We start from the raw sequence: 16,810 nt of genomic DNA on the forward strand, positions 1-16,810 counted from the left end.
CCCGACATGCCAGCTTTCTGTACTTCAATTTTTCTCTTCTCGCTTTCCTATTCTTAGTTCTGATCATTTTCCTCTTCCCGAAGTTTGATAAAAATTTTCAAGGATTAAATCCACTTCGCAACATTGACCTTGACCTTACAACCCTTTAAACTCAGACTTGTCCACAATATTATAATCCTTTAAAGGAATATGAAGTTTGATAGAATTCCCTTAAGGAATGACACTGCTCTAGAGCTGACAAGGATTTTCTAGGCCAGGAAAGAATAAAACAAAAGAATTTTACCAATTTGTATGTCTGCAATTTATTTCAAAGGAGATATTTCTAAGTTGATAGTGAATAGTAAATAAATCCCTTATTCTATCCTTCAGACAAAGATATTTAACATAAAAATATTAAATGTACATGTCAATTCAAAATTCTTTTTTACATACTTGATTGATGACAATTTAGGATCAAATAGCACATGCCGAATAACATTATGATAAAGATATACAACAAAAATATCATCAATGTATAAATTATTTACACAATCACAGTTTGATGTACATTTCTGTAATGTACAAGTATTTGAAATCCTGAACAATCTTTTTAACTTTTTACCAGAACTTAAATTGGTTGTGTGTTCAGTTTCAGGAACATACCAAGGTCCATGGACAGAATGGATACTTCATATTTGTTATAAGCACAATGTAAACAAACTAAACCTGTACCCAGGGCATCCTAAATTTAGATGTGCAGGAATACTCAGATTTTTCCAATTTCCAATACTGCATTCTAATGCAGAGAAAGCTCAGTATCAGGAATATAGTATGGTCCATTTTGTGTTTGTATTTTAGCACAATTCCTTGGTGAGACCTTTATCGAGTCAGCTTATCCTAAATTCAGACCTAATTTCGATTTCAGAATTATTCAGTCTGTACTGAACAGTCTGGAGAGGAAGGCTGTCCAGTAGGAGCACATTAAATTATTTGTTCTTTATTAACAAGGTCATAATTCTTTCATCATTTCACACACTTTGAATGATCACTTTCCTCTTGGAGTCACGAGAGAATCGGTTCGATTTGAAGATGTCACTGTCATAAAAGGATGCCAGGTTGCTGATGTTAATCTGTCGAGCCTGGAAAACGATAGCAAATTTGGCGATTAATGTATGTCTCGTACAAATTTCTCTTCTTCATGATCACACCTTTTGAAGTACTTGCATTGAATTTTAGTCAAAACAGGTTTATTATCAATAATTTTAGAAAACTTTTGCCAGTCAAAAGAATCTGTTTTCAATGATTTCCGTGGGTTGATGACATTAACTGAACTAGTAATTTGAGTGATTACTGAGGAGTATGGCTTTAATAGTAATAGCTGGTATACTAACCTTATCCTGAAGATCTTTCTCTGAGATTTCAATTGACTCTTGCTCCATACCAAACCTATTCCTGTTAAATGACATCTGGTCAGCAGCCAGCTGAGTGAGAATGAAGAGAAGGAGCTCATTGTTGTCCTTTCTGAAGGCAAGGTAGCGACTGAATGTCTGCAACAAAATAAAAATAGTGTTACTCAAGTTAGTGACTGAAAGTTGAAAACAATATCGTTATGCAGTGTTAGATTTACTCAAAATAACAACTGAGATAAAGTTCACTCATTGTAATGAATGAACATCTGCAAATAAATAGTGTTACTTTGGATAGTTACAGATTGTCTTACACAAAATAGTTACTAGATGATTACAATAAGATACATTACTCTTTGAAGCAACTAACTTCTGTGACAATTATCATTACTCAGAAATACAAACAGTATACAAGTCACTCAACATCTAAAACATCAATAGTATCAACTTCTGACAACATACATTTCTTCTAGATAAACCATTTCACACGAGACAATGTGACATGACCTTCAACCAATAAGTCTGTAAGAAAATTGGGGTCAAAGGGTAGTGGTGATCAATCACAACAGGCAGGAGAGGTCGGATTCATAGATTTTATTGTCTATCGGTTTCGCCCTACTTGGGCTTCATCAGGACACAAATTGGGGTCAGTGATGTTAACTGATCACGATCAATAAATGACATTTCATACCTTCCTCATGGTCCTGGTGATGCTGAATTTCTGGGTACTGATGAAACTCTCCAACATGATTCGGATTGCCATGTTTACATCATCTTCGTTGACATAATCTCGGAGATGCATTTTGGCATGACCCTCAGCCATTCTGATCATGGACTCTATGTGACGAACTGTGATGGGAATACTTCCCGTAGACTGTAAAATACAACATGGACTCAAGGTGAAGGACTGTTGTATACATGTGGACAGCAATAGATAACATGGACTCAAGGCGAAGGACTGTTGTATACATGTGGACAGTAAAAGATAACATGGACTCAAGGTGAAGGACTGTTGTATACATGTGGACAGCAACAGATAACATGGACTCAAGGTGAAGGACTGTCGTATACATGTGGACAGTATAAGATAACATGGACCCAAGGTGAAGGACTGTTGTATACATGTGGACAGCAACAGATAACATGGACTCAAGGTGAAGGACTGTTGTATACATGTGGACAGCAACAGATAACATGGACTCAAGATGAAGGACTGTCGTATACATGAGGACAGTATAAGATAACATTTTGCTTTCTTGGACAAATTTTTGAAAATCAAATCTGTCACTATGATTGTTTTTCAGAAGCCTCAAATCCATTCCTTAAACAACCACTGTAACCATATAAACTTAGTCAAGTCACCCAAACGTTTATATCAAACTGGAAAGTCAATGGACATTCTCCCCTTAAAAACTATGCTCTTGTTCAATCTGCGAGCTGAAAAAAAAGCAAACTTTTAAATTGCTAAATGAAACTTATTTTTTCCTGACTTACCATGGACTCCCTTCTGAGTTCTGCATACATCTTGGCTATTTTATCTTGGTCCATCTGGTGAAGTTTGGGATGAACCTTCTCCTTGCAGTAGGTTATATATTTCCTAAGCAGTTCCTGAGGAATTGGCTCCACAGAGGAACTTGTGTTCAGCATGTTCTGTACAAAAATACATTATAGCATTTAAGACATATTTTCTTTCTCAGTCAAGAAATTATTTGGTCCAGTTCATTACTGAACAGCTTTCAAAAGAAATTATAGCGAGCTAAACAGAAGAGTATTTATATGAGGGAGTTTATCTTTCATCTGTAAATACTATTTTACACTTACCAGATTTTCATCTGCCTGTGTCTCGCCAGCATCTGGGTGGTGTTTCATGTGGCTACCGGTAACAAACCTGGCAAGTCTCTCATCTTGGATCGGATCCACAGTATCCCTCACCACACACAAAATATCAAATCGGGACACAATTGGTTCTGTCAGATCAACATTCTCCGAAAATGTGAGTGAAGGGTCATATCGACCACCAATAGGGTTGGCTGCTGCTATCACAGCACACCTGGCCTGAAGGGAGGTTACTATACCAGCCTTGGAAATGGAGATGGTCTGCTGTTCCATGGCTTCATGTATACTTGTTCTATCAGCATCATTCATCTAATAGGGAAGAAAATCAATTAAAAGTTGTCACACATTACAAGGTACCAATTAAAAAGAGCTTTAAATTTCTAAGTTTTTCAACATTTCTCCTATCAGTCAGGAGGTTACTTTTCATATTTTCTACACCTTATATTACACCTTGTTTTTAATGAACAATGACCCTTCCAGCAAAATTTATGAATCCTTGATTGAATGAAAACTTCAGACCAAAGAGCTAGAGAACATCCCATACAACAAGTGCAATAGAAGAAAACACAGCCATACTAACATTACAGTTTGCTTTAAATCCTCTGCTATTGAAAAAACTTCCTAAGTTATTAATTTGTGCAATAAACTTTCTGGAACAGATCTTAGTATACTACATCAGTCGTTCTTTAAATGTTTTACCTTATCAAACTCATCAATCACACATATTCCTTTGTCTGCCAGCACTAGAGCTCCTGCCTCTAAAGTCCATTCTTTGGAAATTGGGTTTCTCTGGACATAAGCTGTCAAACCGACAGCTGAGGCACCTTGACCAGTTGTAAACACTACCCGTGGTGCCGTCTTCTCCACATATTTCAGAAACTGGGATTTGGCTGTGCCAGGGTCTCCACAGCATAAAACATTAATGTCACCTCGCACTTTATGTTTACCACCAGGGTTTTTAGGTTCTCCACCAAATATAGAAAGAGCCAGTGCACGCTTAATATCTTCATGACCATATATGGATGGCGCCATACTTGCAAAGATCTAAAAACAAATATTTGTGAAAATATGTAATGAAAATCTATTTTCACCTTCACATGAAGCGTTTTAAACTGTTGTGATAAACCATCTGACTGTTATATTCAATCAATTCCATTGCCATAATTATCATTCATCTGAGAGAGACTTTACTTTTGAAATCACATGAAAAACCCCATAAATATTAAAACATCCTAAATCCCAATTGTGAATGACATTGGAACCAAATTTTTCCAAGATTTGAAATACGTACCCGTTCTCCAATTCTTTCATCTTTAGATAACTGAATGATGGCTTTGATGTCTTCATCTGTCAAGCAGCTTGCAGCCATTTTGTCATCTTTCTTTGTGATGTGGTTGGCTTGAATAACTGTGGCAAATACTGGGAAACCGTTGGCAATGTTGAGAGACCCATCATAATTATTGTGATAGATACCTGTCAGTTCCTGCAACAATGAGTATCGATGTTGATTGTACATGGAATAATATAAAAATCATAATTCAAAAAATACATAAATACACATATCTTCTTAAGTTTCTGTTAAGCAAATATTTATACAATATTTCAACAGAAATATCTTTCAATGATAACAAAATATATGTTACAACAGATAATTATTCTTAAGACATAATTGAAATGCTACGAAGTTTTATAGCCTATTCAAAACTTTCTAAATGTACTTCGTACTCCCACAATTTAAGCTAATGACATTAACCTTCTTTATATACTTTAAACTTTCTTTTTACATTGGAGTAAAGAAAGAAGAAACTTGACATACTATTTCATCGCCAGGTTTACACATGTCTACTTGATCGTCAAGTAAAATGGCATCCTTAGACCGTGGTAATCGTCCTGCAGGAACCTTCCCTGGACTTTCTTGTAATGTGATTCTCTGATAATTTTTGTAAATGGTCTGAAAGACAAAGACATTTGTAAGGAATACTGATGTCGTACAAACACAACAAACTTGTATCAATAATTTGAACATCACAGTATGATCCTGGAGTTAAGAATTACCATTCAACACAAGATAAGCATAGATTAGATATTCAGGTTGAACTATGTGTATCCAAACACTTTTTCAAAGAAAATTAAGATTTCAAAAGAGTCATTTTGTAACTTTTATTTGTTTTCTCAACATTTTTCATCAATTACGTTTATTGCATTATTTATCAGTCAATCTTCACTTATAACTGATAGCCTTAAAATCATTCCAAAAGAAGGGATATGAAACAAGCATGTTAGTGCTGATTGATAGGACAGAAGATTTCTAATTCAGGTACAAAGTATTCAGGACTGGTCATAATAGAAGCAATATTCATGGACACTTGGTATCTGAATTTGACAACAACAATAAAATCTCGACAACAATCAAACCAAACAAACTTACCTGTTCCATATTGATTTCAAACGGTCCTGTGGACTGACACTCCGGACACGATCCTGGTTTCACCTCATTGTTTTGAGACTGGTAAAATGGACCAAGGATAAAGTTACATTTGTTACAATCATATTTGATGACACTCAGCTGAGGAAGCACACCAGTAGAGCTTGTCACAACACCACTAGTTCTGATCAGCTGGTTCAAATGAAGTTGACGTAAAGAACGAAGTTCTTCTATCAAAGGCAACTCCCCAATCCGTACATGGATCTCTTTGACGATCTTCTCATAATTGGGGTACATGCTTAACACCACTTCCTTTGCAGCCTGAAACAATCCATTTTACAAATCAAACAGAAGCAAATATTAGTACAGTAGTTTCAGAACAAAATTAATTCAAGTACAATTTTTCTCCAAATACACTCTAATAAACCATTTAAAATGTTTTGATAATAAATAAATCTTAACACTTTTGTTATATACCATTAAAACAGAAATCTATTTCAATAAAGCAAAACTCGTGATAACATTATGTAATATTGTAACACGGTAGATTGTGTAACCAGTGTCAATGTAAAAGGGATATGATTTTAGTCATCGATCTTACCTCGTCAAAGTTCTGTAACATTTCTGTTGGTGCCTCTGGCAAGAAATAGGCCAACACTTGTTCTACCGAAGCTAACATGTTATAGTCAATGATGAGACTTTCTCTGTTGGCTAAAAAGATAACAAAACCTCCATTAAACATTAAAACAATTGAAAAGTGATTTATAAAATTATAAATTGGCTCCTTTTAACCTAGTGCAACGAATAATTTTTAACACAAAAAAAGTCACGAAAGGTGATGATTGAATTACAAATTGGCTCCTTTTCCAAGTACAGCAAATAATTTTTAACAAAACTTCATCCCAAAGTCAATCAAAAATAGTCATTTCTGAATAGCATGAAGGGTAAACAATCTTAAAAGAAAGTAATGCACAATTCCATATTGATATTAAAGATAAAGTAAATGTTGGATATAAATAATATGAGCCGTGTCAGCAGGATTTCAACAAGTCTACCAAAGAGGCTAGTTGTCTCTTTATAAAATCATACACTTATCATAGCTAAACTTCACTCAAGAATAAAAAGTTTGCAAATTGTGCTATAATAAGACACTGAAAAGAACATTGTCACTTGTGTCTTAAGGATTAAAAGATAAATGTTATATGGATATACCTTCAACCATTTGTCGTATTTTTTCTCTGTACACATTATGCCCCTTTGAGTCGACAAACGTCCGCAGAAAGTTCTTAAATCGGTTTTTGATTTCTGTCTTGGGTCCTAACATAGATACCCATTCTCTGACGGTGTGTCCTTTCATGTCTTCAAGGTTCTCAATACTTTCAATCATCTGCAGAAAAAACGAAGTAGGAATAGAAATGTATTCGATAATCAAAACTGATGAGCATTGGAAGTGAAATGTATTTATCCACAATTCAATAACAGATTTTGTTATAATATAAAATAGAATTAATCTATGGTAAGTTTTCTAAAGTGGATATATTATGAGATATGTTTGAAAAGAATGGCCAAAACAGTTTCCAAAATAGTAGATAGCAAGCAGCTTTTAAATGTGGCCGATCAATGGCCAAAACCTCTGGTACTATAATATTTATCATTACCTCATCGTCCTCCATTTCCCCTTCTGCAGCTCGCTCAGCTCTTCGTCTCTTTCGAGGAGCTGCTTCATCCTCCTCATCAGACTCTTCTGTAAATTTGAAATTTTACCAGACTTTATTCAAAACTTTGAAAAAAGGAGTCTACTCTAAAACATCTATTATGTCTTACATTTTAATTAATCAGTAATTATGCCAAAATTGAACAATCTTTAAGAGTTAAGAATGAGATCCATATTTGATTCCCTTACCATACATTAAACCTCTCCTCATGCGACCTGTAAGAATTCCTTCCTCTCGCTCCCTCTGACGCATCTCTCGTTCCGCAGCATGCCTGGCTGTTTCGGACAAATCTGAAAAGTCTCCTTCATCGTCCATGCCATCCTGATCATACACATCCAGTGCTGGTATCGCTCGATAGTCTCTGCAAACAAACCACCATCAACCTGTATTGCTTTGATTTAAAATTTTACCATCATTTAGAAGCAATCACCATGATTTGTGATTCATTTAATCTGGCTGATAATGTCATCAAATCTGGGCTAAATCTCTTTTAAGTATCAATGGTTATTTGTTCGTGAAATGATCTATTTATTCAGAGCTTAACCTTTTTATATGAACAATCAAAATGATAAACTTCTCTTGCTAGTTCTGACATGGCTAAGTGTGCTAAAAGAACAAATACCAACCCATAAGCATTTCAAATTAATTTTAAAGCATGTATATTATACTGACTGTTCAAGTTGATCACCAAAGAGTTCCTCTCCATCTTGTTCTTCTTCCTCTCCAGCTGGATCTCCCAGGAGTTCGGACTCATCCTCGAACGGAGGAAGATCACGACCTGGACTTGATGTGATTGGGTCAATTCTCCTCCCTCCCCTGCCTCTCGATGAGGGTCTGGAGGGGCTGGTAGCAGTGGAAAATGGGTCTGAAGATGTTTCTTCCTGGGAAACAAATATTTTATTTATGCATCAGTTTACATTTGTCTGGAGCTTATTGTGGTTTATTTTGGCCAATACCCCGTAGAAATCGTATACAAAAACCCCACTAGAATCATAGATTTGAGATACATTTTTTTTTCATGCGTGTTTTGTCTAAAAATTTCAAATGGAAAAACATTGGTGACTTACATCAATTTAATTACATAAAAAGTCTCCAGCTCATCTTTTACGTGTGTATTATCATTGCAAAGTGTCCAATCGTGACATTGTTGGACAGCATAAACCATTATATTTTGAACGATACAATGAAAATGTCGGGAGTGTAGCAAAATGGCGTGGCCCAACAAACATCGGACTATTTTCTAATTTAGATCTATTTCAATAAATAAAACATTTTCCCATAGATATCAGTGCATATCAAACAATAAGCTCAAATCAAAAATGAAACACATGCACGACAGATCCATGTTTTTCTGAGAAAATATTATACTCACTGCCATCCTGTTTATTGTGTCCTCCCAAACAACGTGATCGTAAAGCGCGGGAAATAAGGGTTCATGACCCAGAGTTCAAGGGTGAAATGACATTCGGAACTAACACTTAAACGTCTCGGATTTTTACATCACTACACCATTATCAGAATAAAGAGTCCGCACACAAATCTGACTCAGAATTTCTTCAGTTTTAAGAAGAGTTTTTCATATGCTCAGCATTAAACACGCCGGGTATATCTGCTTTCATGTACAAATATCTTTTGCGTGGGACAAACGCTTTGCAATTTGGCACCGAATCCCCTCTGATACAATAGCTAAAATTTCGGGCAAACAGTCCTTACATTAAAAAGAAAATATCACGATAGTTCACAGAGGCGTAGCAATAATGTATGCTTTGTATGCTTAAACATACACTCGAATTCCATTGAGATATATTTGCCCTACTTTTTTAAAAAGAAAATATACACTCTTAAAAATGTTTTGCTACGCCACTGGTTCATAATTCATATTGTTTTTTTTTAACAATTGGTTTCCTTGTCCCGTCTACGCTGTGCATGTATTTGGCATTGTGCTACACTTATTGTATTAATTGTTAATCGCAATTATAAGCTTATTAAGACATTTTTTGCAGCAAATTTTGTGTTAATTACCATAAGCAAATTATTACAATAAGGCTTCCAACATAGTACGTACTGACGGTCACATTTGTAGACTTTCGAACCACATATTAGTTCAAATGTTAGAGGCACCAATACATTGACAAAACTGTAAAAATCTAGTACAATTAATTCTACTTGTTATAATGTTATACTTTAATTCAGGAATATGATGCGTTCCAGCCTACCATTTCTGTCACATTATAAACAGACGTGTCAAAACAGTGATTCCTACTTTCTATTATTTACGTCAAACGTTTATATTTTACATTTGATATTTAGATACTAGTCAACCATTTCTATCACATATACTTCCTGTCGGGGGACTTTACAGAATTAACTGGATAAGACCACGTCTTAAAAGAGTATACAATGACGTCCATGAATTGTCAGACAAAACCAAATTTGGCAAACATTTTATTCTCTTTAAACATCTCAAAGTTTCAGATGACTAAATGCTCAAATCTCTCTCTCTCTCTCTCTCTCTCTCTCTCTCTCTCTCTCTCTCTCTCTCTCTCTCTCTTCACTCTGCGTCGCGTATCATAGCAACCAATGAAGTTGAAACCAATATGATACTTTGACGTGGATTAACGATTATCATATCCTGAACAAAGTAGCCCATTTGACACTCGGCAATAAACAATGATACACTGGTAAGCCCGTTGTTACATGGCACATTGGCATTGTATCGCGTCCGCAATGGATTTGGTGTTTAAGCTGCTGATGATAGGTCAGGAAGCCCAAAAGATATTGCCATAAAACTTGTACTCCTGTTGGTCTAAAAACTTCGGAAATGCTTAGTGCAAAGTATCATATAATGTTTTCATTTTCTTCCGAAAGAGAATACAGTCAAGAATGCGATCACGTGATAAACTCACGTCATCTACGACGTCAGATATCAACACGTGTATTGATGTATATTTACAGCCTATGTTGACGCATTTTTATCACATGATTCTGACATTTTTACATCCTCACAGCAGCCGAAGTCCTATTTCGCAGACGATTTGGTAATTCGATACAATTTTTTAGTGTCATCACTCTGAAATATCAACATTGAACTATTTCCGGTCATCTTAAACCGGGAAAAATGACATAAAGAAATTAATAGTATTTAATTCTTTATTTAATATAGATATACATTACAACAAGAAGCACATTGATATATGTATATATATATATATATATCTATCTATATATAGATATATACATATATCATAAATTATTTTGTTTGTATGTAACAAAACACATGTTCGAAGTATGTATTTTGGTATGATCAAAGTGAGTTTTAAAATAGATGAAAATTAAGAACAAATATGATAAATAACACGCTTCACAAGATGTTAGAACATACAGATAAATTACATCAAAATTACAACGCTATTCTGGATCTTAGCACAAAGGGAAATGTCCCAAAATACAGGAAACTCTAGTAAAGTAACGTTAAACATATATAATAACACAATGAGGTATTACTACTCCATCCATCTCCAAACCTCTCTACTATCACTTCATTTTTACTCTTTCTAATAAATTTTCTATCTTTTCCCGTCTGACTAACGACCATTTTAGCAGGCACAAATAATGAATTAGAAAAAAATACCGTAACAATCTTACAAAATTTTAAAAAGACATTTATAGAAGGAAATACAATGATGTTTAATTTTTAAAGCAAATTTGACGCTCAAAATATATCGATTTTAACGGTCTCAACATACCTACTGCTGTGTAATACGGAGGTACAGAGGGAACATCCAAGTATATGTATATACGTTTAACGGTACCGATAATCCTCATAGATATCACATAACATTAGCACATTAAACTCTGCTTGGTATATCGGATAATTTTACAGGGCTATATATTGATTATGGTGTTTATGGAGAGCATTAATCCTCACTGTTTATCGTGTCATGTAATCATACGTGTTAAATAATATTAAAGATCAGAAGGGTTAATCTCAGTTTGCAAGTTGTTTATTCACGGGCTAAATGCTATGCTGTATGGAGCAGCGTCCGTAGTCTGTATGTCGTCAAAATATTTCTTCAAAGTTTATTTTTCTATAACCAAGATGTCAAGAACTATGTTTCACTGATAGTTTCTCGGATGGAAGCCCAACAAAGTTTTGACAATACATGTACATGTATATGACTTTGGCCCATTTTCAATGTCGCAGGGATAAGCTTTGTCACAAAAACAAAAACAAAAACAAAAAACAATGCCTCTGATCAGAAGGTATAGAAATTTTGTAAAAGTCTGATTAATCACATGACCTTATCGAGAAAAAAATAAAGTGTATGGGAAAAAACCCTTCGAATTGAGAAACACATTTACGCAGCCATGTCCATTGTTCTAAGGAATCAGTTCTACAAAAATCCTAATATTAGTTACGGTGAAATGTTATAAAATGTTACATAGTAAGTTCACATTGCAAAATCTCTCAAAAATTAAATGTACCACGCATAAAAAAAATGCACGCCTCCCGAAACGATTTATTCATTGGCAAGGTAGACTGGTATCAGTTTGGGTGCTGGTGAGCTCGTGACTACAGATGGTACGTACGTTGATGACAGACACCGTCTGCTCGGCTGTTTCCGGTCTTGATGGCGGCTCGTGGACGGCTGGCGTAGATTCTAATACTACATCAGATGGTAGGAAACCCTCTACGCGACGATTCTGCCGCGAACTTCTGTCAGTTGTATCGAGGAATGGAGCAATAAGCTGTTTCTTTTTGTACTTAATTCGTCGTGACAATGTTTTATTCCACCAACAAACGACAACCAAGAGAGAAAGTCGACACTCAGTGAACCGTAACGTGTACAACAAAGGGTTTACAATACCTGTACACGACATTATTACTACAGAAATTTGTCTGAAAATGTTCAACGAATCCACTTCAACTGGTCTGGTAACCCAGATTAAACGATGCACTTCAATAGGAAAAAGCATGGCCTGGTACAAGCATGCAATGAGTAAAAGTTTGAACGTGTTAACGAACTCTCCTTTCACTGAGGGAATTCTGTTGCGAATAGCACATATCTTGAGTAAGGTTCCAAGAGAAAACAGCAGAGTGAGTAAACGCACCAACATGAAACAACATACAAGTGTTATTTCTACGCGTGACGTTATGGTTTGGGAAGGTGCAATATTGATTTCGCGTGGACTCACGCGCATAAAGGTCGAAACGGTTATGAAGATCCATCCAATTAAATATATCGTTCGCACCCGTTTTTTCGTTACATACATGAGGTAGGATGTCTCAAAGTATAGGCATATGCATCTGTCTATAGACAGAAAAAATATCACTGTAGATGATAAAGTTATGGAGAAGAACAACAGAAATTGAAGAGCAAAACAACGCTGACGGCTGAAATCAATGATTAAAACTACAGACAAAGCGACACCGATCAAGAAATCGCCGACACACAAGTTCAGTAATGGCATTCTTATTTGTTCGGTGATCGACTTTGATAGGCACATTCCGACAAAAACACTTAAATTGAGACACATGGTTATGACTCCAGTCACTACGAAAAATGCCGGGTGAACGCCCACACCAGGAAAGCACACACTCGAAAAATTAACAGATAGGTTCATCATGGCTGTTATAAATTGTTACGTTTCCTTTAGGTGTGTCTGTTTTTATGGTAAAAGCCAGCGCTTGTCACACTATATCAGTTTACATTACTGATTCTGATATTCATCAACGATTATTGATATGTTACTAAAACCTGATTTTCGGATTAAGTTATTTTATCTTCCCCTATACATCACGAGACTAAACATCACTTCCGGTTTTAGTGGGGTTTTTTTACCGGTAATGACTTGTCCCATGTCAGCATCATGTCGCTGGACCCATCATCCACGGACACCGTCTTAATATGTCCTTACTGTTGTAACATCATGGCAACCTTGCCACAGATTACCCTTTATTTTGTTCGATTTAAACTTAAAAACCGAAATTTAATTAACACGTCATTATTTTTGTCTACCTAATTTCTAATGTGACAACATGCAGATTGGTAAACAATGAGTATGTTGTTCGTACATTAACAAAAAACAGCAAAGGAGCAAAAAATGAACAAATGAAAGATTCACATAGAAATTCCTGAAAAATAAAACTAAGAATACGAATCCGGAAGAGAAAGCGCACTCTACTTCATCGACTGGGAACATGCCCTTGAATTTCGAATCAGCTGCGACATAAGATTGGGATGCAGGAATGAAGGCATTAAAAATGGAGTATTCACAATAGATGAATTGAAATCATCACACTTTCACAACTTGGTTGAGAACTGTCTATGTTGGTTTCGTTGCAGGAAAATATCGAGATAAGCGGCATACAAAGACGAGTGTGACGTGACCGTGATTTCTCATTCTGTAGGATGGACGTGGTAAACGACTCTCTTGTTATTTATAAACAAGACGTCATCTATATATATATGAAAGTGACATTGTAGGACTTTGAACGGTCTTTGGGACCTGTTTGATAAGCTCTTCGATAAAGAATTTCTCGAACATAAAAAGAGAAACAGGACAAACATGGCAGAAATTCCATAGATATGCGAATAGCCTTGTTGGAAGTTCTTTCAACCAAACTCGACGAAGATGTTGTCAACCAGTCAGCCAGAAACGATCATTTTGACGATTTCGTCCTTAGTGTATTTCTTTTTTGATTTAGACGTATTTTTAACAACAATGTGTTTGTACCGTTTACCGTTCTTGGAGAAGCAAGTTCTCATAACAAGAAAACAAAGACGTTCTTTCAATTGAGAATAGGTTATGTTGGTATAGAATGTTGAAAAGAAGAAATTGTAAATGTATCTAAAATAATGTCTTGAACATAAGTCAGATCTCTGTAGAGTTGTTTAAACCCACATAATATTAATTCCACTTCTTGGATAAACAGTATCAAATAAGACTGTAATCCAGATAGTGCTTAAAATAGCAGTTAGAAATTTTGACCAAGATTAGGTTGACCAGCCAGACTAGCCAGCAATAAAACGTTGTTTAGATGAATTCTTGTGAAGTTTAGGAATCCAATACAAAAGTGGGAGGTCCGTATCCTGATCATTAATAGTCAATCTAAATTATTGCAATACCAAAGTATGATTGGCCAGTATTTAGTCTTTGGAAAGATTGCATAATACATATGTTGGATTTATTTCGTTATCAAGCAAACCTTTTTGTATAAAGGAAATGTAATAATGTCTGCAGACAAGGATCAAGTTATTGGAAGCCTTGTCTGCAGACACAATAACGTATCTGTCATGTAAAAATTAAAATGTGGATTTGACTTCAGGATCGAGGAACGATGACCTGTTTTTTGTTTTCATTTTAAATTTCAAGCTGCGCATTCTTTAAAGAATTATGGACCAAATGGATTTAACCCAATCAGAAAGTGAATACAACTGATTATGTTCTCGTTTCACCACTTCTCTGGTATAGTCTTCAACAGAATCCATAAGCACATTGAAATTCATATTCTGATTAACGGGCTGAGCTTCACGATATTCAGGACCCTTTATGAAAAGCTCTCTAAGCTTGGCATCTCAAATAATGCTTAGATCGTCAGGTACTATATGTCCAGTTGGACCATAGTGATAGGTAGAGGTACAACAAGGAGAAGATAAATTTATCGGTAGCCTTATCTGCTGGCACATTTCCATATCTGTCATGTAAATCGTTAAGTGGGTACGTTCCAGAAGAGTAAGCGTATTCTGCTTCATCGATGACACTCGCCATGCCAATCCAAGTAAGTAATGTCACGTTCTCAAATGAGAACAAGGTATACAACAACGGAACCAACAGGCAAACTAACGAGCATCAAATACGTTTAGCTTCATATCGCACAAAGAAATAGAAGGTTTCTCAATGGGATATCTATGATGACTATAGATCCGACCGACACTCGTTAGCTCGTGATATATGAACACATGTTTTGATCTGTACTTACACCTCATGTTTATATACTGTAATGATTTGATGATATGATTCTCGCATGTTGACATCCTCACAGCAGTCAAAGTCCTATTTCACAGCTTCAATCAGATATAGGTGGAGGTCAAAACACGTGTAAACGGCATGCTTTACATATTTATGCTGTGCAAAGAGAGATCGTATTCAGTCCTACATTCCATTTTCGTTGATTCCATGAAATCTTACTTGGTGCATTTCTAATTGATTTAATTTATTGAAATTTTAATCCCGTTTTTGCAACCATACACATTTTGTATTGCATTTGCCACGGCAGTTATATGAAGATCGCTGGTTAGATGTTGAGAGATAGACCACAAGTGTACATCACGCTTGCTTATCAAATTTAGATTACGTCATTCATATAACGTGGATAATAATTCATATCTTACTTACAATAGTGGTGAACTCCTACTTAACATTACACTAGATATAAAGGAGAGATGTGAAAGTACGCTTAAAAGTGATCTTAACCTCCCTTGTCCGGATTACACAACTAACTAACATGTTCATTTCTTTAGATTAAATATCATTCTTCTACAATAGATACAACTTATAATCATTTGATTATGGAGAATTTACCTTAATAATTGTATAATAAAATATATTCTTGTTAAAATGTTACCTTGACCTTTGACCAGGTGATCAAGTTAATTCCCCTTTGATTTTTGAAGATATATACTGAAGTGCAAAAGTAAATATACATTGGAGTTTAGGAAAGAATCGTTCTAAGGCAGAAATCTCAAACCAAAACATATTATGTATCTTTGGAAACTTCTTTAATTAGTGAATCATACTGTATGAAGCGTTAGGTTACGTTCGGTACACTGACGTCAGTTACCTGACAATGTGGTGAGGGGTCATTAATGGAAACGTCCAAAACAAAGTATATTTAATATCACGTGTGACCACTATTAATCACAGCGTTGATTCTTCTCCTGATGGACCTGGTATGTCGTAGGATAGTGTTCCTAGGAATGATTCGCCATTCCTCGTGGAGAACCTGCTCAAGTTCTGCCAAAGTTGTTGGTGGGTTTTGGCGTCGACATACACGGCGGTTTATGAAATTACAAATGTGATCTATCGGATTTAAATCCGGGGATTTTGATGGGCACGGCAGTGTGCGGGGTGGCGTTGTCATGCATTAACGTTAAATTTGGGCCATGACGTCTGAAATATGGTAAAACCTCTCGGTTCAGTACCTCAGCGCAGTACTTTGCTGCAGTAAGATTTCCCGGAATCGTGATCAGATCAGTTTTGTCATTATGTCTGTTTCCTCCCCACACTTACCCCTCCCCCAACGGCCGAACAGTTATCGTGAGAACGTTCTCCACGACATCGCCATACTCTACAGCATCCATCGCTCAAGCTGAGACAAAATCTCGAGTCGTCTGTGAAAACTACACGATTCCAGACCCACTCGTGTTGAAATTGACGTTGGCGAG

General features: G+C 35.8%; 1 protein-coding gene across 1 annotated transcript; it reads right to left on the minus strand.

Moving 5' to 3' along the window:
- Window positions 1-352: 352 nt before the first annotated feature.
- On the minus strand, window positions 353-8,742 carry LOC132558616 (DNA replication licensing factor mcm2-like). Its single transcript, XM_060223208.1, has 15 exons — window positions 8,734-8,742; window positions 8,034-8,242; window positions 7,550-7,722; window positions 7,305-7,390; window positions 6,859-7,033; window positions 6,248-6,357; window positions 5,650-5,967; window positions 5,038-5,172; window positions 4,513-4,704; window positions 3,921-4,265; window positions 3,207-3,530; window positions 2,880-3,035; window positions 2,077-2,259; window positions 1,371-1,526; window positions 353-1,118 (listed from the first exon to the last, which is right to left on the minus strand). The coding sequence occupies exons 1-15, from the start codon at window positions 8,737-8,739 to the stop codon at window positions 1,008-1,010; spliced, it is 2,679 nt and encodes an 892-aa protein (XP_060079191.1). The 5' UTR covers window positions 8,740-8,742; the 3' UTR covers window positions 353-1,007.
- Window positions 8,743-16,810: the final 8,068 nt, after the last annotated feature.

This window comes from Ylistrum balloti, unplaced genomic scaffold (assembly GCF_031769215.1).
Source record: "Ylistrum balloti isolate Yb309-2 unplaced genomic scaffold, AGI_CSIRO_Ybal_v1 Utg370800, whole genome shotgun sequence".
Lineage (NCBI taxonomy): Eukaryota > Metazoa > Mollusca > Bivalvia > Pectinida > Pectinidae > Ylistrum > Ylistrum balloti.